Raw genomic sequence first — 23898 nt, forward strand, 5'->3', positions numbered from 1 at the left:
CTGTAGATGGTTGGTGATGAACTTAACGTTGATCTGGGCGTTTGCCATTTGTAGTTGATGTATCAAAAGCACACAATAACAGATAATAATATCAAATTGAAGTCACACAAGTAAAATCTGAAAATAAGTTTTATATGAGAATAATTATAAGAGAATTCACACAAATTTCACTGAGTAAAGAAGTTGTTGTTTCCAAGTACAGAGTGAAATATGATAATTCTCCAAAATGTGCTGCTGTTTTAAACATTTAAGGGATAGTACGTTGTTTTGAGTGGCTATACTGGCGATTAGCACATGAAATTTTGGTTTGAACTCGAGACCGATAGATCGAGAGTTAAAACCAAATTTCATGCTCTAATCGCCAGTATAGACACGAAAAACAACGTACTATCCCCATTCTAACACACCTGAACAAATATACTACGCTAATATGTTTAATAACAATGCACTTCCTTGTACAAAAGTACATAGTAAAATACTGTGTGACCTGAACTGGCGACGTGTCATTCTGCAGCGGACTGACCAATCGGAAAGAGGCTTTCAAAAGTCGGTCATTTGGCCCCGCCCATATTGGCGAGCGCTCGATCTGTATGTTGACGTGGCGGAATATTTGGATTGTTCGTGAACGTCCTGTTACCAAAGTTTATACGACACATTTGGATTAATATTGACCAAGTTCTTATATTTCCATGTCAGTATGCATACCAATCTGTGCTTATCGACAAAATCGATGATTATTTGTATAGATTGTGAAGAGTTTTGTGTCAATGCATACGACACATGTGAAATGTTTCATTTGATTTCGGATCTAAATAGATGCCTTCAGACGGATGAAACGAACGTTTTGGTAATAAATGGAGGTAAGAACAAGGAATGTGTACTTTTTAATTCATTCAGCAAATACATTTCATCGGTCGTTTCTCTTCTGTTGCCTACTAGCCTTATCAGCGGGATTTCGCTATCTTGACGCCTTATTGTTTTGGTTTGAAACGGGGAGTGGCTTAAGTGCGATGGGAGGAGCTTAACACGATTGATCATGATTCTATCGCAGATTAGAACATGGTCCGTATCCAATCAAAACACGCGTTGCAAACGAATCGTGTTAGAATATCCATTTAACAGCTTGGGATTGGAACTCTAAATATTAATTATTTTTTGCAATTATTAGCATTTTTTGATTATCTGATTATCATGATCAGAAGTTGATTTACCTGTGCAATTTACCTGTACACCATTTCTGCAATAGACTATAACTCACTATCATCACAACTGACCACCTATGTAAACATGTGATTTTAAGCAAAGTTGGTGTTCAGGGAAGACCCCGCGAGAACAGGGCTGTGTTTTCTTAGCATGTTGTCAACACTTCCACCGTAGTTATATGTACATTACCTGTGTGATAATTATTTTCATTGTTTGACATGAACAGAGAAGTATGAAAAATGTGACTCTTTGTCATTTCAAATCATACCACAAATGTGTTACGGTGTTTGACCAATAAACATTATTCTCGGAACGGTGGATATATTTCGTTGCACGGGCTAACCACGAAAGTTTGTACCCACGAAATAATTAGAAGGCTCCAAACCACGAAAGAATTTACACACGAACATTTCATGTTATAAATATCATGTTATACATTTCATGTTAAGACGACAACTGCTGTCATACAAAATATCTGTCAAAAGGTATTCTTTAGTTCAAAGTGTGTCTTATGTCTATCGATTTAAAGCTCATAAGTATGATTATGTCGACACTTCGGTACCCTCCTTTCTTATTTTTGCCACATAATACTTGATATATATGTAGACAACTGAATAATTTAGGACTTGCTCTAGAAAATTTATCAGAGTAAAGATATTAGGATAATCTAGATAGTATCAACCTTAGATTTTAAAAAATTGTCTCCTAAAATGACTTTGAGGATTCCACATTTTTTTGGAAACACAGTTATAGCGTGGGAAAGTAGGTACATGTAGTAAGCAAGTCTGTGTGTTTTTTACGTTAACTAATTACAGCTTTTAATTAGTAAATGCATCTTTTTCGCAAGGCCAATCAAAACATTTTCGGTTCAACGTAGACCTAAACGTTGATATCGAAATTACTCATACTGATAACCATATATTCACAATTTCAAATATTTAAAGTCGGTATAATTTAGTTTTTAGTTATATATTTATTCTAGTATAGTTGCAAGATACTTCGAGATTTATTGAAGAATTTAATATTCATACTGAATATACATACTTGCCAAATGAATGCTGCTTAAGTTAGGCTAAATAACAAGCAACGCATTTTCAAATATTTAAGAACAGTTAGGCCAATTGCGAATATCTCTAAAAGAAATTTGTTTGTTTGTGGTTTCACACGCTTACAACAGCTAAAATCATATCAGGAAGGATCCGTATGGGAGTTTGATTCTAGTTTTCATTCGGTCAAATACTGTTACAATATGTACATTTCTCTATCGAATGTGTCATATCAATGATAGATAAATGCACCATAAAAAAGACCCCGCCGTAAGGTTCGGATTCTCATCCTGAAAATCGTTTCAGATTGTTTATGATGTCATAATCACTGGTGCCTATATACATTTATCACATGATGTATATTTTGTTATCCAGTGAACATATCCATGTCATATTGTTTTGCGTATTAACCAATGTTATATGACCTATCAGCCCTGTGCTTGGTTGCAAGTTTCAATTGTTACGTCACGCCTAGGACAAGTACAATGTACATGACGTCACAGACTTATGCACTGGAGTCAAAATCGCTGCTATTTAAATTTCAAGGTTGCATGAAAATTGTCGTTTTACACGAATAAATGCCACAAATCTTGATTGTCATGAAAAGGATCTTACACTCGTTTTCATATCATATGAAATTTATGAAACTCGGCACGAACTTTTCGTTTTAGCTCGCTAAATTAAAAACATCTTATACTCGTTTCATAAATCTCATATGAAATTTATGAAACTCGGCAGGAACTTTTCGTTTTAGCTCGCTAAATTAAAACATCTTATACTCGTTTCATATATCTCATAAGAAATTTATGAAACTCGGCACGAACTTTTCGTTTTAGCTCGCTAAATTAAAAACATCTTATACTCGTTTCAAAAATCTCATATGAAATGGAAACTCATGTAAAATCCTATATGTAGCATCTTTTATCGGAATTAAGACGTGACTTGTAATGATATGAAGTTAACAAACAAACAAAATAAAAATAAAAAAGAGAGTCCATATTGCTTTCTCATACATTTTTATTTTAATGAAAATAGTAAATACTGCCGATGCCGATTACAACTGTCTGGAAATTATCAGTACCAGGTCACAGGTACTGGTAATATTTAAGTCAAATCATTTTTCAAAGAAACTAAGGAAAGCACACATATTAAGTTTACAAAACGATGAAACGGCAAACGGCAAATATTATGAATGGTACTTCAGGAAAATGATGCGGTCAAACACTTTTCTGATAAGAAATCAAAGAATTTTTATTTTCATTTTTTATACTTTTCTTTGGAAAGTTACTAATGAAATTGATCAAATAATTGTCGAATCATGTGAGATATATTTGCATTCATATTTCAACAAAATACTACATGAAAAGAAAACACAATCTTGAAAAAACGAATTGTAAGAAACATCATTATCTATCTCATTTTCAATGTTGACGCCTCCTAATCAGGTTATTGCAATCAGACTTTAACAGGCTATCCAATTAAAAAAACAAAAGGATGATAATAAGTATGTTTTCTTCATTTTGCCTTGTACATCTACCCAACCTTAAAAAAACCCTCTAAATATCACTTACCGAAAACAGCAAGCCAAAAGACAAAGACACTAAGTGTTAATATCGCACGCAAAAGACAAAAGAACGAAATTACGTACAAAAGCAATTATAAAACGTCATCAGAGTAATACGTAATAAGATTTTTATCATATTTATAATAAATGTACAATAATGTTACTAAGCTAAAAGCGCACAACGTTGCTAGTTTCTGGTGACAGCATTTAATTAATTTCCTCACGATTAAATTATGGCGAACGAAATCGATTTACCAAAGGCCGATGTGCTTAAACGGTCACCTGAGTATTAACAAAAATGGTAAAAGATACATGGTGCATGATGGACATATTTGATATTGTTAAACGAAAACAAAATCATTGAAAGGTTGACATTCAAATAAAATATGCATCAAATATATCTACGTTTTGGATACATAAAAAATATTATTTTTCATGAAATATTATATCATAGTTCAGGAAAATTGTTTTGGAAAAAATCAGGCTTTAGCTTTGATATTCAACATAATTTGGCGTTTGTTCTGTCATTTCCTTTTCAATGTCTGAATGTCATTATACACTTTGTATCTTACACTCTTTCAGTCTCTGTTTTTCAGAACATATTCTTTGTGGATGGCTCCTTCGCATTCTGTCTTTTGTCGGCGCGAGCCTGAGCCGGAGACACATTTCATGTAGTCACAACTATAACGGAATCCGTTAACAATGTGGGAAGTAATAATACATAATAGTTAAGGCTCTGTTGGTAACAAGATACAAATAAGGAATGGATACATGTGTTTGATTCTTATAACTATATTCATATTTAACCAAATGACGAGTGAATGATTAATATGTACCTATGTCACAGTTGCAATATACATCTTCCTGTTTGTTGATTCAATCTTTTTCGAATAATCCAACCCTGCTTATTCAGATAAAGGATTAGTATTGTGTAAAGAATATGATAATTACGTTTTTGTCTTCAAATCCGAGAGACAAATGAACACATTCAAGGTTATCCCTAGATACTAAATAGTATTCATATCAAGACATTCGTTATTACTATTAATGCATTATTTTGATATGCAGCATTATAATGTAAGAATATATTCGTGCTTTTGTCTGGGTTTTTATAGAAATAATGCCGGTGGTGTAAGTTTGGTTGCCTTTTTCCTCACTATCTGAAACAATATCAGATCCTGAGAGACTGAAATCGGGATCACATCACTGTTATCTGAAAGTTAATCAGCCCATGTATTGACTTGAATTTGTAAAAACATACACCATGCGCATCGGAGTTAATGCTGTCCTTCCGTTTAAAGTGCCTACAAAAATGCTCAATGTCAACAATTATCCTATTTTTACATCAATCTTCTTATATGTTTGTAACTTAATATATCAAAGCAAAGAGTGATACCAACAGATCATATTAATGCAGCCAACATACGGTGCGGTACTGCACATCACGTCGTCACATGACCTGGGGAAATGTTGCATTATTACCCTTCTTAAATTTGTCACTCAGAGCATCCTTTTATCCATTATAGAAACAATTTCCACATTGACTTGGACTATATCATATTCATTATCGATAATAGTGCATTTTAAATAGCCCATTTCCTTTCTCTATATTTTTCCACGTAAAAAATTGTCACTCGGCAACATTTAAGGGAACTTTCGAATTTTCATGAGGAAAGTATTAAGATAACTATTTGCATGTTCAGATAACAGATTAGTATTGTATAAAGAATATGATAAATACGTTTATACCCTCAGATCCGAGAGGTTTACAAATGAGCACATATCAATAATTATGTTAACAATATATTTTAAGTTATCCCTATATATAAAATGTTGTTCGTATCAATACATATATATTATTTTGATATGAAGTATTATAATGTAAGAATATATTTGTGATTTTGTCTGATTTATTAACAGCTTACTTAGGAAGGGTCAATTGAAGAACAATACAATCTCATGTTTCAATATACTTTGATGTATTTAATGCCAACATCCATATCAAAGGAACAATAGAGGCTCTCATTGCACGCATTTAGATAACCAAATCTGGTATACGGACTTAAATGTACAAACAAAAGCACAAAGATGTATTTCTCTTGTTCTGTTTATGCCTTTTGTATATTTTCTTCCACCCCTAAACACTTTAACAATATAATGCGGAAAAGTGATAAAAAAATAATGCATTTTCAGATACGAGACGTTTGAAATGTTAAGAAAATGATATTACGTTTATGACTTCAGATGTTCTGAAATCCTCCTGTTATATTAGAACTCTAACGGTCATCATCAATCGCTTCTAAATCGCCAAATCTGGTATACGGTCTTAAATGTTCAAAAAATGTCTTTCTCTTGTTTTGTTTATGTCTTTTGTTATATTTTTTCACCCTTATAAACTTTAATATAATAATATGAGGAAAGTAAAAAACAATTAAAAAAATGGATATTCAGAAACGAAACTACTGAAATGATGTAAAAGAAATGATAATCACGTTTATGTTTTCAGATGTTCTGAAATCCTCCTGTCTTCTTCGACATCATTGCTCACGACTTTCCCATTGGTACCTGGAAGTGTGTGCTGAAATACATAACAATATGATGACATAATGTAATATCACACAACTGAGAAGAAATTAAAATATGATTCCACATCTTTGATGCGTGTTACTACTCATTGTTGCTTTGTGGACTAGGTGTCCACAATTTAATCACACTCAACTGAGAAAAAATGATATAGAATTTCAATTCTTTTTATTAGTGTTACTACTCAATATTGCTTTGTGGACACGGTGTCCACAATTTAATCACACACGACTGAGAAAAATTGATATAGAATTTCAATTCTTTTTATTAGTGTTACTACTCAATATTGCTTTGCGGACACCGTGTCCACAATGTAATCACACTCAACTGAGAAGAAACTAAATTATCATTCCACATCTTTGATGCGTGTTACTACTCAATTTTGCTTTGTGGAAACCGTGTTAACAATGTTATAACACACAACTGAGAAGGATTGAAATATCATTCTATATATATTTTTGTGTTTTACTTCTCAGTACTGCCTGTTGCATACTATACACTCAATGCATTTAAATACACAATAGGATTTGATAAGTAAACGGTTGTCATATTTATATCAACATATTCCTTATTACTATTTTTATTTGAAATTTTGTTTGATATGTAGCATTATTGTGTATGTTTTTTGTGTGTTTTTGACCGATTTATTAATAGCTTATATCAGAAGTTACAATATAATCCCAAATCATTGATTCGTGTTACTACTCAATGTTGCTTTGTGGACATCATGTCCACAACGTTATCACACACAAGTGAGAAGAAGTTAAAATAGCATTCCACATCTTTGGTGTACGTTACTATTCAACGCTGCTTTGTCGATACCGTGTCTATAATGTATTTTTTCTACACTTAAAATAGTCCAAGTTTTTTGTGTGTTCTATTAATAAATGTTGTTTAGCTGTCTAACTTAAACAATATGCGTAAGGAATTATGATTGAACATTGATTCATTTAAACAACAAAACGAAACAAAACAAACCCCCAAACCTGGTGATAGGACATTGAACAACAAACAAGCATGCCTCTCTTGTTCTATGCTGTAACATACTCATTGGATACTTTTTGTGTGTATAAGTGTATCACTATTCAGTCATACATTCTTAGCCTCAAAATTCCATTTTGTTGCATAAAATAGCTAAATTCAACATACTATTGTCATGTCGATATAAAAGTACTATATTAGGATGAATATCACCAATGTGATATTCTACTTTAAATATGTAGTTTGTAAATACTGTGTACGTATTACAACGAAACATGTTGAGGGTTATACTAAACGTATCCCTGAATATAACATCACGTTTTGTATTTACATTGGTATATAAGCATATCATTAAGCTTTATATTTGAAGGAACATATGGATGTGAGTTTGATATGTATCTTTAAATAAAAACAAAGTCAATGTTTAATTCGGAAATGCGAACTTCTTTCATAAAACTTAGATATAATTCCCTTAAACTGAACATTTTAATGATGCAATAATGAATTTTGGGTATTGTTCCAATATCATCAACATGTCTTATGTTTATTAAAATAATCCTTGTGATTGGCGGAGAATTTGATATGAATACAATTTAAAATGTAACTTAAAATGAATGATTTCGATAAATAAAACAATGCATTATTCAAAGACAAACATAAAAAAGTCGTTCTTATTTCTTTTCTGGAAATATACATTTGATGCAATTCACCTTGAAACGGTGAAATAATACAGTGAAACCATATTTCATTTAGATTATATCCCGATTAAGTGCACATTATATTGTTTTATAATCAATAACAAGAGCTGTTGGAGAACAGCATAGCTCGTCTATTGTTGATATACTTTGTAAGATAGCAAATATCCATAGAAACAAATGTACAGTAAAATCTCGATATAATGCCCGTCATTTCATTTGCCACCTCACTTACCGCCAACATATTTTAAGGTCCCTTAATTATGATATTCTTAATAATTCCTTATACGGTTCCCTAAATTTATCTCCAAACCCCTTTATAATACCAACATTTCTTTGAACAAATGATGGCAATATAACAAGGTTTTGCTGTACCTTAACATGGAAGAAAAGATGACAAGCCAACGTGAAATACTGTTAAAGTGGAATATTACGCGTATTAATGGTTGTGACCAAATCAAGACTGCACAAAAAAAAATTGCTCAAAAACTTAAACCTCAGGCTTGCCCAAAAACTTTAATTAAGTCATACTTACCAGTTTTGGCCCCTAAAATAATGAAAATATAATTCAGAACATTGCTTACACTCCATATAAACAATCCAACTTCATATTAGGCTACATCCTATTGACGGTGGTGATCCAACACTACACAAAACACGTGCCTAAGATCTTTAACCTCAAGCCTACCCAAAAACTTTAACTAAGTCCAATTAAGCGTTGTTGGCCCAAAACATATGTAAATATGGTCCAAAACATTGCTAACACTCCGTATGAATACTTCAACCTCATAATAGACAACTGTGTATTTAGTGTGAGGATTTAACACTGTCAGGGAAAAAACTTAAACCTCACAAGTTGGGACGCCGACGCCGGGTGACTTCATTAGCCCCCCTATTCTCTGCATAGACGAGCTAAAATGTTATTAATATAAAGTAAAAAACAAACGGTAGAATTATCTGTCAATCGGTCCTTCAGCCCATGTGGATCTTCGACTTTTAAGATAAACGTCTTTGCAACATCCTCCAGTTTGCATCATCTTCTACATACACTATTCACCTTTCAAGTATAAGATTCTATAGACATATATTTACGAAACGTTTACCTAGATATTTCTCGAATACAGATCATCAATAAAACCAAAGGTTTTCATGGTATTTTGTTTACAAAAAGTAGCATTTCCCGATACAACAGTATAATGAGCTTGCAAATACAGAATTATAATTGATTTGTAAAAAAATAACACGGAAAATGTTGTTAAATCTATAAAGTTAAAGACGATTAGTGAAACTTGAAAAGATATTGTGTCAATTCAATTGTCTTTTTCGTTTCCTCATTCCGTATTGTCCTGTTAAATTTGCAAACACTATATATATCCATCCTATCAGTTGACAATACAGTGATTTAACAGATAATACATATATTATACAGTGAGTTAACAGATAATACATATATTATACAGTGATTTAACAGATAATACATATATTATACAGTGATTTTACAGATAATACATATATTATACAGTGATTTTACAGATAATACACATATTCATATAAAACATACCCATTATATCTTGAATAAATGATGCATTCATTGCTTTGAAAATGAAGAGTCGAGTACAATAAAACAGTGCCGCATTACAACTAGACTAACGGTATACTGTACATATGGTACGTATAAAGCATACAGTTCTTGATAAGTTTGAGGTAGGCATAGAACAACTAATTGAGAGGTCAGAAGGAGTTATATTTGAGATTGGCGTGGTTATTTGTTTTTCATGCACATATACATTATCTTAAAACTATCAATAAGATGCAATCCCGTAAATATAAAGGACTCACACAACTAAATGCCTTTTCTGAACTTTAGTCTTCAAATTGTTATAAATCAACTACTGTGTTTTATACAGAATTTTAACTAACTGATAAGTTAATTTAATGAAATTTTGTTAAAAAGGTGTAATTTGACAATTTTTTAGTGTACAATATTGATTTCTAACAGGACTTCGGCCATAAATGGTTATTTGATATGTACCTACACTGGTTAGCTGCTACTTAGACAAGCTTGGTTACAGACCCTCAAACACCCCTGGGGAGCCACCACACCACTTGGAGAGCTATGGGGGTAGGGGAAAGATAATGCCATAAACTGTCAATTGTCTGTGTAAACAATCAACAATCATACACTACTCCATCAGCACAAATGTATATCTAGTAGTATATAATGACAAAACATCTCAACACCCACCATTCATATCAAAAATGGGGAGAACGCAGGCTAAAAAATCCAAAACAAATGGATTTCAGAGAGGGCATGTTCCACACAACAAGGGAAAGACATAGACACCTGTTCCACACCATTGCCCGGACCAATCAACAGGTTACCCCAGGATGTATTTGAATCCAGAGTACAAACTGACAGGACAGGAAGAATGGCAATATCTAATGCTGAGGGCTTGCTGTCGTACATGAAATTTCTACGTCCCAAACCAACAAAGACAGCTATAGATTCCTACATGGATTCTGAAGTACAGCACCCGGACAGCTACACATACAAGCTATACCGGGCCATAGATTTGGAGAAGTTATGGAATTCAGCAATCCGTCAGCACAACCGTCAGCACAAGCACTGCACAGGCTATCTACGGTTTAACTCAAAAAACTCAAGACAGTGGACTGGGGATGAACGGAGCAGCTTTACTGCAAAACATGTGGATATGTAAGTGAAAGCTGCCAGCTGTATGAGGACGAAAAACGAACAACGGTACCCCTAGGAGAGACCGGCGACGGAGTCAACTGAACTTGGGTATACAAATAGCACTCATGGCTGCATCAGTATCCAATTCAGCAATAATTGAAATATGCCTGACTGCCAACATCATCCCCCCTCTTATACTGGATTACAGAAAACAGCCCATCATGTTGGGGAGAAAATTGTCACCATGAGCAAGGCCAGTATTGAAAGAGAAAATTGTTGCATATAATACAATGCTTGCAAGCTGTCAAGGTGGTTCAGGGGAGACAACCTCCATTCTGTATAGGACAAACCTTTTCCACTGGTACACTCAAGAGACAGAGGTCTACTACAAATGTACCTGTTCTTTTTGTCGTTAAATCTTTTTCGCCAATAATATAAAATGGTTTTGAACACACTAAAGTCATATAGGGCACACTGACAATGTTGATTTTAGAATGCTTAATAACATTATTTCTATAAGATATGAATTATCTTTCAAAAACAAAAGAGATTTGTTGGTGATCCTACTCATGGAAGTATAATCGGTTATTTTCAATACGGGAATCACATGCAATGGAATGTTTCAGTTAAGGAACATTTGAAGGGAAAAGAAGCTGCACCTTCAAGGTAATTTCTGAAGTAAACTTACAATTTTTTTGTTATAGATAATGGAACAAAGTCAATTGTATTACAAAAAACGATTTTTGAATATGACTGTGGATTTCTGTATTCCGAATTCTCGCTCGGGTCATTGAACATCACTTTCGAACACAAGTCATATGTTAAAATATATAATGAACCAATCATCACCGAAATATTCTTCCTATTTTGTTATTTAACGTGACCTGGTACCGACTTCTAAGCGATTCCTTTCCATGGAACATTACTATAATACTACATATATGATATATAAGTCCTATTGCTCATATGAGTTCTGTAAACAGAACACACAACGCATTCTCAATGAGGAGAAAGTCTCGTTTAACATGTAAAAGATAATCTGTCTATTAGGGGAGGAAAAAACACCCGTGTCAGTGTCTGTTCAAATCTCAATTGTAAGCTTCATCAGTATGAACACCATACAAATCACCGACAACATAACACCATACAAATCACCGTTCAAATCACTGAAGACATAACACCATACAAATCACCATTCAAATCACTGAAGACATAACACCATACAAATCACAATACACATCACTGAAGACATCACACCATACAAATCACCATACAAATCACCAAAGACATAACACCATACAAATCACCATACAAATCACATACAAATCACCATACAAATCACCGAAGACATCACATCAATTCAAATTACCATTCAAATCGCCGAAGACATCACACCATACAAATCACCTACAAATCACCATACAAATCACCGAAGACATCACACCATACAAATCACCATACAAATCACCAAAGACATAACACCATACTAACCAACATACAAATCACCAAAGACAAAAACATTAATTTATGTTCCTTAAGGATGTTGTTTCGGAAACTGGCACGTGGCACACGACGTCGATGTTACTTGATGGCTAGTGATCGAGTAGGGAAAGAAACCGAAGATGTTCCAGACAAAACCATTGATTTCAAAGATATATAAGAAACCTGTTGCATGTACCTAGCGTAAAAGAGACTTTTGCTGCTGTAGACGGTCTTTACAATGTGATGACGAAAATATTCGTCAAATATAGGAAAACCTGCTTCCCTTAACAAATATTGCATTTCGTCTTTTTGGTGACGTTGTAAGATGGTAAACCAAACCCGAACAGTGTTTAAATCTTGAGTGCAGAAGAAATTTTGGGAAGATCAATTTCAGTTTTTCCAATAAAAAAAGTATATATAAAATAAACGCATTCGGTATTTCTTTCACGTAAATATACGGTCAACTTTACCTTGTCATGGGTTCTGTTAACAGAAATTGTTTAAATGAGAGTACAGTAAGAATACGTAACACAAAAGTGTATGTTTAACGGAAATACCTTGTTTGTAATGTGGGCCGTGTCTGGTATCATTACATATTAAACATGACAGGAGCTATTTTCGGTGATGATTGATTCATTTTAGCGTTAACAAATTGATCATGCCCGGACCGAAACAGGCGAAAATTTGTACACGAATATTTATGAAAATAATGTAGCTCTAAATACTGAACCCAGTCTTATCCAAAGTTATCAGTTTATCTAGAACATACTTTAAAGGCAGCTTTCCTTCCTAGTTTTTCTCGTGGACTAAATAATTCTAGGTCACGCCATTTGTATCGTTATACCGATTGTTGGATGTGGGGTAGATTTTTAGGAGATCATGCAACATGTTCAGGAAGCTACAAGAATCGGTATGTACTCCATCTCGACAGCTATGAAAATTTATCACTTTATGCTATAACCTAAATCTGGTAACTCTTATTCCGTCAGCATAATGTGATGTTATTGGTTACACCCATATCTTTATTGAACTTTACCTCCAGCTCACTTACTATAATTTTTTGCCCTGTTAGTAATATCACATATATATATAAAAATAATCAAACGTGTAAACGCTTCATCTTAGTTTTCATTCCTAGTTTTCCTTCTTTTTGGAGGCACGGTAGTCTAGTGGAAGGACGCCGGGCTAGTGACCGAAGGGTTGCGGGTTCGAGTCACGTCACAACACTGTGCTGTATCCTTAAACAAGATACTTAAATCAAGAAGTACGCGATTAGACAGTGCTAGAATTGTTGAATGCTAGCTGTGAGCGTAGAAATGGCAGCACCGGTTGTATATATGCTCCCCATTGAGTTAATAAAGATATTGGCTGGTTGCCAATGCCTTATAACCACGGATAATAATTTTGGGATAAAATTACAGTTCAGACCTTAACTTGTAATAATACTACAGCAAGGATTTTATGTTGAAATAAATAGTAGCTCAGACCTTATGTTATAATAATAATAATAATAATAATATCGCTCAATTATTGTGATGTTATAATATAAAAGCTCAATCCTTGTATTGTAATAATATAGCAACTCAATTATAGTATGGTAATGATATATTAGCTCAAACCTTGTGTTGTAATGATATCATAACTCAAACTTTGTCGTATAACAATGTTATAACTTAAACCTTGTGGTATAGTCATAGTATAGCTCAAACCGTGTGTTGTAATAATTTGACAGCTCAAACCGTGTGTTGTAATAATTTAACAGCTCAAACCGTGTGTTGTAATAATTTGACAGCTCAAACCTTGTGTTGTAATGAAATATTGGCTCAAACCGTGTGTTGTAATGAAATATTAGCTCAAACCTTGTGTTGAAATGAAATATTAGCTCAAACCTTGTGTTAAAATAAATTGACAGCTCAAACCGTGTGTTGTAATAAAATATTAGCTCAAACCGTGTGTTGTAATGAAATATTAGCTCAAACCTTGTGTTGTAATGAAATATTAGATCAAACCGTGTGTTGTAATAATTTGACAGCTCAAACCGTGTGTTGTAATGAAATATTAGATCAAACCGTGTGTTGTAATAATTTGACAGCTCAAACCTTGTGTTGAAATGAAATATTAGCTCAAACCTTGTGTTGTAATAATATGACAGCTCAAACCTTGTGTTGTAATGAAATATTAGCTCAAACCGTGTGTTGTAGTGAAATATTGGCTCAAACCGTGTGCTGTAATAATTTGACAGCTCAAACCTTGTGTTGTAATGAAATATTAGATCAAACCGTGTGTTGTAATAATATGACAGCTCAAACCTTGTGTTGTAATGAAATATTAGCTCAAACCGTGTGTTGTAATAATTTGACAGCTCAAACCTTGTATTGTAATGAAATATTAGATCAAACCGTGTGTTGTAATAAAATATTAGCTAAAACCGTGTGTTGTAATGAAATATTGGCTCAAACCGTGTGTTGTAATGAAATATTGGCTCAAACCGGGTGTTGTAATAATTTGACAGCTCAAACCTTGTGTTGTAATGAAATATTAGCTAAAACCTTGTGTTGTAATGAAATATTAGCTCAAACCTTGTGTTGAAATAATATAACAGCTCAAACCATTGTTGTAATATAACAACTCCAACTTTGTGCTGTAAATATATCATAGTTTAAACCATGTGTTTTAAAGATATTATAGCTAAGACCTTGTCTTGTAATTACATTATAGCTCAAATCTTAATGTAGAAATATTAATATTGTATGTAATACTTTTATTGTGGCGATGACAAACATTGTGATAAAACAGCCTATTATACCTCGTATGTTGGGTAAAGGGTACACCTTGACCTGACTCGGTGAGTTTGCGTAGGCACGACTTTGGTAGTTTGATGATAACTGTTTTATCATGCAACATGTGCTAGGTCATTTTGTTATCTATGCTAACTCACACAGTGTACAGGAATGTGAATACTTGTGTAGTCGCCAAATACCATTGAACGAGTAAACAGGTAGGATTATCATGCTCAAATTATGCACTGTTGTAGATATGTGTTATTTAGCACAGTCATATATATCTAACGATAAATGTCTATATTTTGTTGGCGTACAGATCTGTTGACGCCATGTATATGTATATACTGTACACACTGTATGGGTTATATTGCGTTGTTTCATTGTGTTATAACAATATAGTAGCTCAAAGCTTGTGTTATAACAATATAATAGCTCAAACCTTGTGATGTTAATAAATCATAGCTCTCACCTTGTGTTGTTAATATATCATAGCTCAAATCTTGTGATGTTGATAAATTATAGCTCAAACATTGTGATGTTGATATATTATAGCTCAAACATTGTGTTGTTAATATATTATAGCTCAAACCTTGTGATGTTAATATATTATAGCTCAAACCTTGTGATGTTGATATATTATAGCTCAAACCTTGTGTTGTTAATATATTATAGCTCAAACAATGTGATGTTAATATACTATAGCTCAAACCTTGTGATGTTGATATCTTATAGCTCTCACCTTGTGTTGTTAATATATTATAGTTCAAACCTTGTGATGTTAATATATTATAGCTCAAACCTTGTGATTTTAATATAGTATAGCTCAAACCTTGTGCTTTTAATATATTATAGCTCTCACCTTGTGTTGTTAATATATTATAGCTCAAACCTTGTGATGTTGATAAATTATAGCTCTCACCTTGTGTTGTTAATATATTATAGTTCAAACCTTGTTATGTTAATATATTATAGCTCAAACCTTGTGATGTTGATATATTATAGCTCAAACCTTGTGTTGTTAATATATTATAGCTCAAACCTTGTGATGTTGATATATTATAGTTCAAACCTTGTGATGTTGATATATTATAGACCAAACCTTGTGATGTTAATATATTATAGCTCAAACACTTTGATGTTAATATATTATATTTACATTTGCATGGCATTGTCACTATATAGCCTCTCTGAAAGCTGTGTCGTTGATGGGACTTAATTTCCATGCATCACGAGACACAATTCTTAGCGTATTAATACAACACTGACTGGAACTACAATATCCAATATAAATAAACATGACGGCTGCTGAAATATCGCTGGGTATTGTGAGATTTGACAATGCCATTGTAAATTTATGTCCAAAATAAAAAATAAAATAAAAAACACTTTTATTACAACGAAAACAAGACCAATGTCTGCAATATCGTACAAAATGCACATCGGGTGAAATCACCAATGCCGGCAATGGAAACAATTTTAACGCTCATGCAATTAACATGTATCAGAAATATCGTCTGTTACACTGCACTGATCAACAGGGGTTCGTTATAAATGTCTGAAATACACATATTATATAGACCTACTGACACATATGTTACAGACCTACTGATATGAGTCACAGCACACATAAACATTTCAGACATTTGTAACGAACCTGTGCTCCGTCGCAAGATCACTCACTTCAAACGCTATCAGTTTCACGCGTCTCGCATCCACCATTCCTCAGTTTCTGACGACATTTCAAATAACGAGGATGTTATAGAATCTACCGACTGTTGTCAGGTTCCCATACAATCAACAAATACATTCACGCCTGGATTCTTCACAAAATGAGCAAAGAGAAAAGTTCGAATTAACTTCCAAAAATAACTCCCTCGTGGAGTTCAAGGTCGGATTTACGGTGTTCACTGTATTTGTCCATGCGCGTAATTTTTTCCGGGGGAAAATCGAAACAATTTCAAATATAACTTTCAGCTCAGAGTTATATTGATAAACTTAAATCACCCAATAGAAATATCATACGCAATTGTATTGATACTGAATTGTGGAATAAAATTGAAGTGTTTGTTAAAATTTCAAAATACTACTTTGTTTGCCAATCAGCACGCGACAATACGCTGTTCACAGTTCAATGCTTAAATAGCTCTCACCTTGTGTTGTTAATATATTATCGCTCCAACCTTGTGATGTTGATATATTATAGCTCCAATCTTGTGATTTTCATATATAATAGCACTAACCTGATCTTTTAAACATATTATATTTGAAAAATCCGGTCATGTTAATAATTATGTGATAGCTCAAACTTGGTCTTGCAAATATGCTATAGCCCAGACGTTTTCTTGTGAATATATTATAGTTCAGACATTATCTGTATATATATTATATTTCAAATCGGGGCATGTAAATATGTTTTAGTGTAGACCTTGTATTGTCAATATGCCAAACTTTGTGATGATAATATATTATAGCTCAGACTTTGTCTTGCAAATATGATATAGCTCAGACATTGGTTTTTAAATCAATTATAGTTCAGACGTTGGTTTGTAAATAAATTATAGCTCAGACGTTGTCTTATAAATTTGACAAACCTTGCGATAAAAACCGCCTGTTGTACCTGGTATTTTGGGTAAAGGGTACACTTTGACCTGACCCTGTGATGTGATCTAATATTGTACAAGATCAGTTTGTTATCTATGCTAACTCACAAAGTGTACGGGAATGTGAATATTCGTGTAGTCGCCGAAAACAATTGAACGGATTAACAAGTTAGATTATCTTGATCAATTTATGCACTGTTGAAGAGTTAATTAGCATAGTCATATATATCTAGCGATAAATGTCTGTATTTTGTTATGTATATACAGTACATAATGTATATGTATATTCTGTTTATTTATGACTTATTTTTGTTTCTATAAATCATATTATGACAAATAGCTTCTTGGATTACACTGACTTTTTCCTTGTTTTGAAAAATCATATTATAGGAAATAGACTCTTAAATTACAATAACTTCCTATTATATTGCGTGTTTAACTATATATTCTATCTAGATAATATCATTTCGGAATGATGAATACTTACGTTTCGGTTTCCAACCAATTTTTCTCTCTCGAATAGATCGCAAAAACACCTACGAAACAAGCGGCGGGGTCATCTCGACTGAATTAACTTTTATCTCGCTCATTGACCTGGTACCTGTGAGAGACATGTGCGCCGTTTTATTTTCAGATGTTATTGCAGTTGAAAGGGAGATATTGGACAAAAATCCAACTTCAATCGAAATATCTACAACGATCTGTTTCTCTTGCTAAGTCCAATATAGCCAGCTTAGTTCGTGGCCCTTCACATTTTCGATTTTTTATAAACCGTAATACTGATATATATTTATTGCTGGCCTCCTTCGCCGTTTTGCTGACGGTATTTCATTACTCTTATCTGCCTACCAAATTTACGAAACATACAATCACTATCGTAAACGGCTTATTCTTCTGTTACCGACTTTTAATTATCCTTCTATCTATACTCAGCTTAATAAATTAACATCTATAACGATCTGATCTTCTATAACACCTGATTCTGAAAAGTTCCAATTTGTCGTCTACTCTAAGAATTTTGATTTTATCAGGACACTAATGCAAAGTCAACCAACACATACGTAAATCTAAATGGGGGTCAAAATGTTCTATCAACCAAACTTCAGCACCAATTTGCAATGTAGCTCTTTCTCTTCGCCGATCTATTGAATTTCATACTCGTCCGTTTGTGTCAGTGGACATGCAAACGAAACCGCTCAACATGCTTTTGTTCAGTGTCATATACAGAAAATGTTTACAGAAAAGCGCTTATACATATTGGGGAACCTTTTTTTTATTTATTACCATTAATTATTTTAATCATTACCATTTTTTTTATTTATTACCATTAAACTAATTGAGAAAAAAAAAATCAAAACTATCTTCATAATTTATGTCAAGCACTTTGTGTCGAGTATATACCTTTCCACACAACCGGAAAAGAAACTTCTCGAGACAAAAAGAGAAATGAAAATCTATCTACATATGTCCAGCATTTTGTGTCAAGTACATGCGTTTCAATCAAACCTAAGCTACTCTTCTCATTCCAAATATTGCCCTTCTGTGTTTACTACCCCTGCTAACAATACTTCCGCCCACTGTACATAGGAAACTATTTGATGTCATAGAATGAAAGTCAAATGTGACTATCTATAAATTACGTTCTAGCACAATCGATTAATGATAATGGTCAGTAAGCAGATTTGCAGTAACTATGAATGGGCGTGGGTCCATAAATATGGTAATATGGTTCAATGTTACTTGGACTAAATCAGTCATCGAGTGACCAGAAAGCATTCGTTTAAGGTGTACATGTAGTGAATACTCGATTTTAGCCATTAATTGGTATCGGTGAGAAATAAGAGTTTTCCCCAAACGCTAGTTCAATATTATGGGATTGAGACCTGTCTAAACAACTCAGCTTCATTTATTGTTATTAAATCTCGCTCGTGGAAAGGACTGGCGGAAATAGAACTGACGCTTAGAGTCAGTCAAAGGAAAATCGAAAGGCAAATAATACCATTGACTTAAGTACACAACTATGTATCAATATAGGTATACTAATTATATTATCTACCATTATTACTAGAACAGAGATATGCTGATGATTCATATATTATTTATTGTAGTCAGACTACAAGCATTGTATGATATACCACCTGATATAATCTATGATCTTCTTTGCATACAAGAATTGTTTTAAAATATTGTTTCAGACAATAAGAGATGGAGCTTGTCAACATCGTTGATGAATATGGCAACAAAATAGAATATAAGCGTTACCAGGGGCGGCCATTCCACCCAGAAACTCTGGGAAATATCGGTGATCACCTAGCTGAGGTTGCTGCTTACAATGGTCAGACTGACGATGTTCTCCTATGCACATTTCCTAAATCAGGTAGTTTAAGAGGGTTGGTTTAGTTTTGTTTAACATCATATTTGACAGCTAAGATAATTCAAGGGGAACCAGTTGTTGCCATTCCCCTGAATGCTGAACGTTAAGCAGGGAATAACAACTAGCATGTTTAAGGACTTTGGTTTGTCCCGGCCTCGGGACAGAATCCATTTCCTTCCTCGACAGAACCCATCGCCTTCCTTACCCGGGCGAATGCTCGGCATTAAAGCCAAAAGTGAGGTGTGTCAAGCAATGTGATAGGAAATAAAATGTAGTTAGAAGTAGAAAGAAAGACAAAGATCCCAAATATTGCAATGGGTGCAGCAGATTTTCTTTGGTCGCTTTTGTGTCCCCAAATAGAGGAAACCAAAGCAAATCCCCAATTCTGCAGGAGGTTCCCACATTAGTCGCCTCCTTCACTACACGCAGTGGGTAAAAGCAGATGTAATTCTGTTCCCGAACTCCAGCCTGCATGGTGTAGTTTAGGAGAATATGGTTAATACTTGTGATGTAATTGTAATAAGCCTGAATCAAAGATGTTTGCATGATATGCATTTGTAAACTGTTCCTAGTCTATAGAGTCTNTCGATCTGGATTGACTCAAGAATATTTTTATTTTGGTTACTACAGTTATCCCATACTACATCCCCATATTCAAGTATTGGTCTAATAAAAGAGGTATCTTATATCTTGAAGAACTTTTACCTGTAGAAGCTATTAGAAGATAGCAGCTGGAAAATTCTTTACAAAAACTTTAGGGCTAATAGACAGTCTGGGAAGAACATAAATATGTCGGCGGTAGTCTGAAAATGAAGGGATAGCTCTCAAAGATGATCCACGATTACAACGAGTGTGAGGGTACGAGAGATGTTCATTGAAAATCATAGCAATTACTACTAGATATGGATTATTACCATTGATGCTTATTCGCAGAATACATCTTACGACTCAGCGTATATGTACTGTGAGCAAAGTGTTGTTCAGATCTGTATAAGCATACAAGACCGCTTGCACGTCCGATTTTGTCTTCGGAACGGTCATTATGTAATGTTTTGCATTGACAGGAACTCACTGGGTTTTCAACATGGTCCAGATGATACGAGGAAACAATTTGGAATACAGTGGAACACCGGTTGTGATGGAATGTCATCCAATCAGCGATATTGAAAAGGTGCCATCACCGCGCATGTATCACACTCATGCAACATACCCGTTTATCCCTGACGCGGCAAAACGAGGCAACATCAAACTTATACAGGTTATGAGGAATCCCAAGGATTCAGCACTGTCTCATTACAAATTCTTCAAAAGCATGAGGAATATGGCATACGAAGGCACTTTAGACGGCTTCCTCAAGTATTATCTATCAGATGAATGTAAGGCTATTTTCATTCATTGTTATATCGTGAACCAATCTCTTTGAAATTTTTTTTGTTGATAGCAAACTTAATTTGTAACATTTCCTTAATTTCCAAAAAAACCTTTCAGTTGTTGATTAAATATTATGTTTGGGTATTATATTCGCGTATTAATTAAAACAAAATACACATACTTGCAGTTTTAGCAATTTTAGCTCGCATGTGCCAGGTGATTTCAAGCAGTACTGCGTCGTCCGTCGTCCGTCGTCCGTCCGTCAACTTTTTCTTATAAACGACTTCTTCTGAAGAACTGGAGGACCTAGGGTCACGACATTTGACCATTAGGTAAATGGGATGACATGCTATAAACTTGACCTACTTTGAAGGTCACAGAGGTCGAATATGTTAAACAATTCAAACAACAATGTTTAAAGTAGCATCAGGACTAGACTCATAATAATTAGATATGTTATGTACACCAGCAGTGCTAATCTTTTTCTTAATTACAGTAATGAGATCAAAGGTTCACTTTAAGTTCTAGTCAGGGGTCAAAGGTCAACAAGGGTTAAAAACTTGGAATAGAGTGCTATAAAATGTCCTCATTAAAATGACCTTGACCTACTTTCACGGTTACAAGGGTCAACTGTTTGTAATATGTTAAAATCTTCAAACAACAATATCTTAAGAACCATATGGTCTAGAGTCATGATACTTGGGTATGTTATGTAGACCAGCTTTGTGAATCGTTTTCTTTATTACAGTAATGAGTTCAAAGGTCAAACAATTTCAAACAACAATATCCTAAGAACCGTTTGAGAGATGTTAAAATATCTTATGTTCTAGTTTGCAAATTTGGTCTGAAGTTACCTATATGTTAGTTTCAAATAACAAAGAAACAGGTAAGCGATACAGGCCCTCTCAGCCTCTTGTTTAATCCGGAAACATACCTTTGTGTTTGCTATAAAATGTCATTTTGTCACATTAACAGCACATACAGTATATGTACATTGTATACCCTATCACCGTAATATATGTGTACAACAAATACGTGTAAATATTTGATGGCACTATGACTGGAAACATTTTGGGAACATATGATTTTGAAATTTAATGTTTTTAAAATGTGCTTGTTTTTCGGATGGTCAGTAAGTAGTGTCCGTCGCGAGTTCGGAGGTCCCAGATGTGAATTTGGCAACTGTAATTTTCCTTCCATCACACACAACATATGTATGTAAGGTAGATGGTGTTGTGATAACCACCCTTAGGTACATAAATAGTTTAACAAGTTTAAATCCAATGTTGTGACGCCCTTTAATTAGGAAGCTCTTTGGTATTAACCGCTGTTCAGTGGCTGAGTACATAAAGTAGCTGTTGTGGTTTATACCACAGTTAATTGGCCCTGTAAATAAGTAAGTGGTATTTTATTCATTTTCAGTGTATATTTAGTCAGTGTAATGACACTAAGTCATGTTCAGTTTCCTTTAACAGTAAGTAAGATAGTGGCATTTAGTCTTGTTCAGATTCATTTGCAAATTTATTAAATGAAATAGTATTAAGTCTCGTTAAGTTTCCTAGCAAATTTAGTATGTGTAGTGATATTTAGACCTGCTAAGTTTCCTTGTTAATTTAATCAGTGAAGTGGTAGTAAATCCTATTCAGTTGCCACATAAATTTAGTAAGTGTAGTGGTATTATATCTGTTTAGTTTCCGTATAGATTTAGTAAGTGTAGTGGTATTATGTCTGTTTAGTTTCCGTGTAAATTTAGTAAGTGTAGTGGTTTTATGTCTGTTTAGTTTCCGTGTCAATTTAGTAAGTGTAGTGGTATTGTGTCTGTTTGGTTTCCGTGTAAATTTAGTAAGTGTAGTGGTAATATATTTGTTTAGTTTACGTGTAAATTTAGTAAGTGTAGTGGTTTTATGTCTGTTTAGTTTCCGTGTCAATTTAGTAAGTGTAGTGGTATTGTGTCTGTTTGGTTTCCGTGTAAATTTAGTAAGTGTAGTGGTAATATATTTGTTTAGTTTACGTGTAAATTTAGTAAGTGTAGTGGTTTTATGTCTGTTTAGTTTCCGTGTCAATTTAGTAAGTGTAGTGGTATTATGTCTGCTTAGTTTCCGTGTAAATTTAGTAAGTGTAGTGGTATTATATCTGTTTAGTTTCCGTGTAGATTTAGTAAGTGTAGTGGTATTATGTCTGTTTAGTTTACGTGTCAATTTAGTAAGTGTAGTGGTTATATGTCTGTTTAGTTTCCGTGTCAATTTAGTAAGTGTAGTGGTTTTATGTCTGTTTAGTTTCCTTGTCAATTTAGTAAGTGTAGTGGTATTATGTCTGCTCAGTGTCCTTGTAAATTTAGTAAGTGTAGTGCGATTATATCTGTTTAGTTTCCCTGTAAATTTAGTAAGTGTAGTGGTATTATGTCTGTTTAGTTTACGTGTAAATTTAGTAAGTGTAGTGGTTTTATGTCTGTTTAGTTTCCGTGTAGAGTTAGTAGGTGTAATGGAATTATGTCTGTTTAGTTTCCGTGTAAATTAAGTAA

General features: G+C 33.7%; 1 protein-coding gene across 1 annotated transcript in view; it reads left to right on the plus strand.

Annotated features, from left to right (window-relative positions):
• Positions 1-15184: 15184 nt before the first annotated feature.
• LOC110448920 (sulfotransferase 1C2-like) overlaps positions 15185-23898 on the plus strand; it is a 44027-nt gene continuing 35313 nt past the window's right edge. The window contains exons 1-3 of the mRNA XM_021495431.1: positions 15185-15247; positions 19828-20009; positions 21071-21382. Of these exons, the coding sequence (XP_021351106.1) occupies positions 19838-20009; positions 21071-21382 (484 nt within the window). The 5' untranslated portion in view covers positions 15185-15247; positions 19828-19837. The remainder of the gene's footprint in view (positions 15248-19827; positions 20010-21070; positions 21383-23898) is intronic.

This window comes from Mizuhopecten yessoensis, unplaced genomic scaffold (genome assembly GCF_002113885.1).
Source record: "Mizuhopecten yessoensis strain PY_sf001 unplaced genomic scaffold, ASM211388v2 scaffold4373_2, whole genome shotgun sequence".
NCBI classification, from domain to species: Eukaryota; Metazoa; Mollusca; class Bivalvia; order Pectinida; family Pectinidae; genus Mizuhopecten; species Mizuhopecten yessoensis.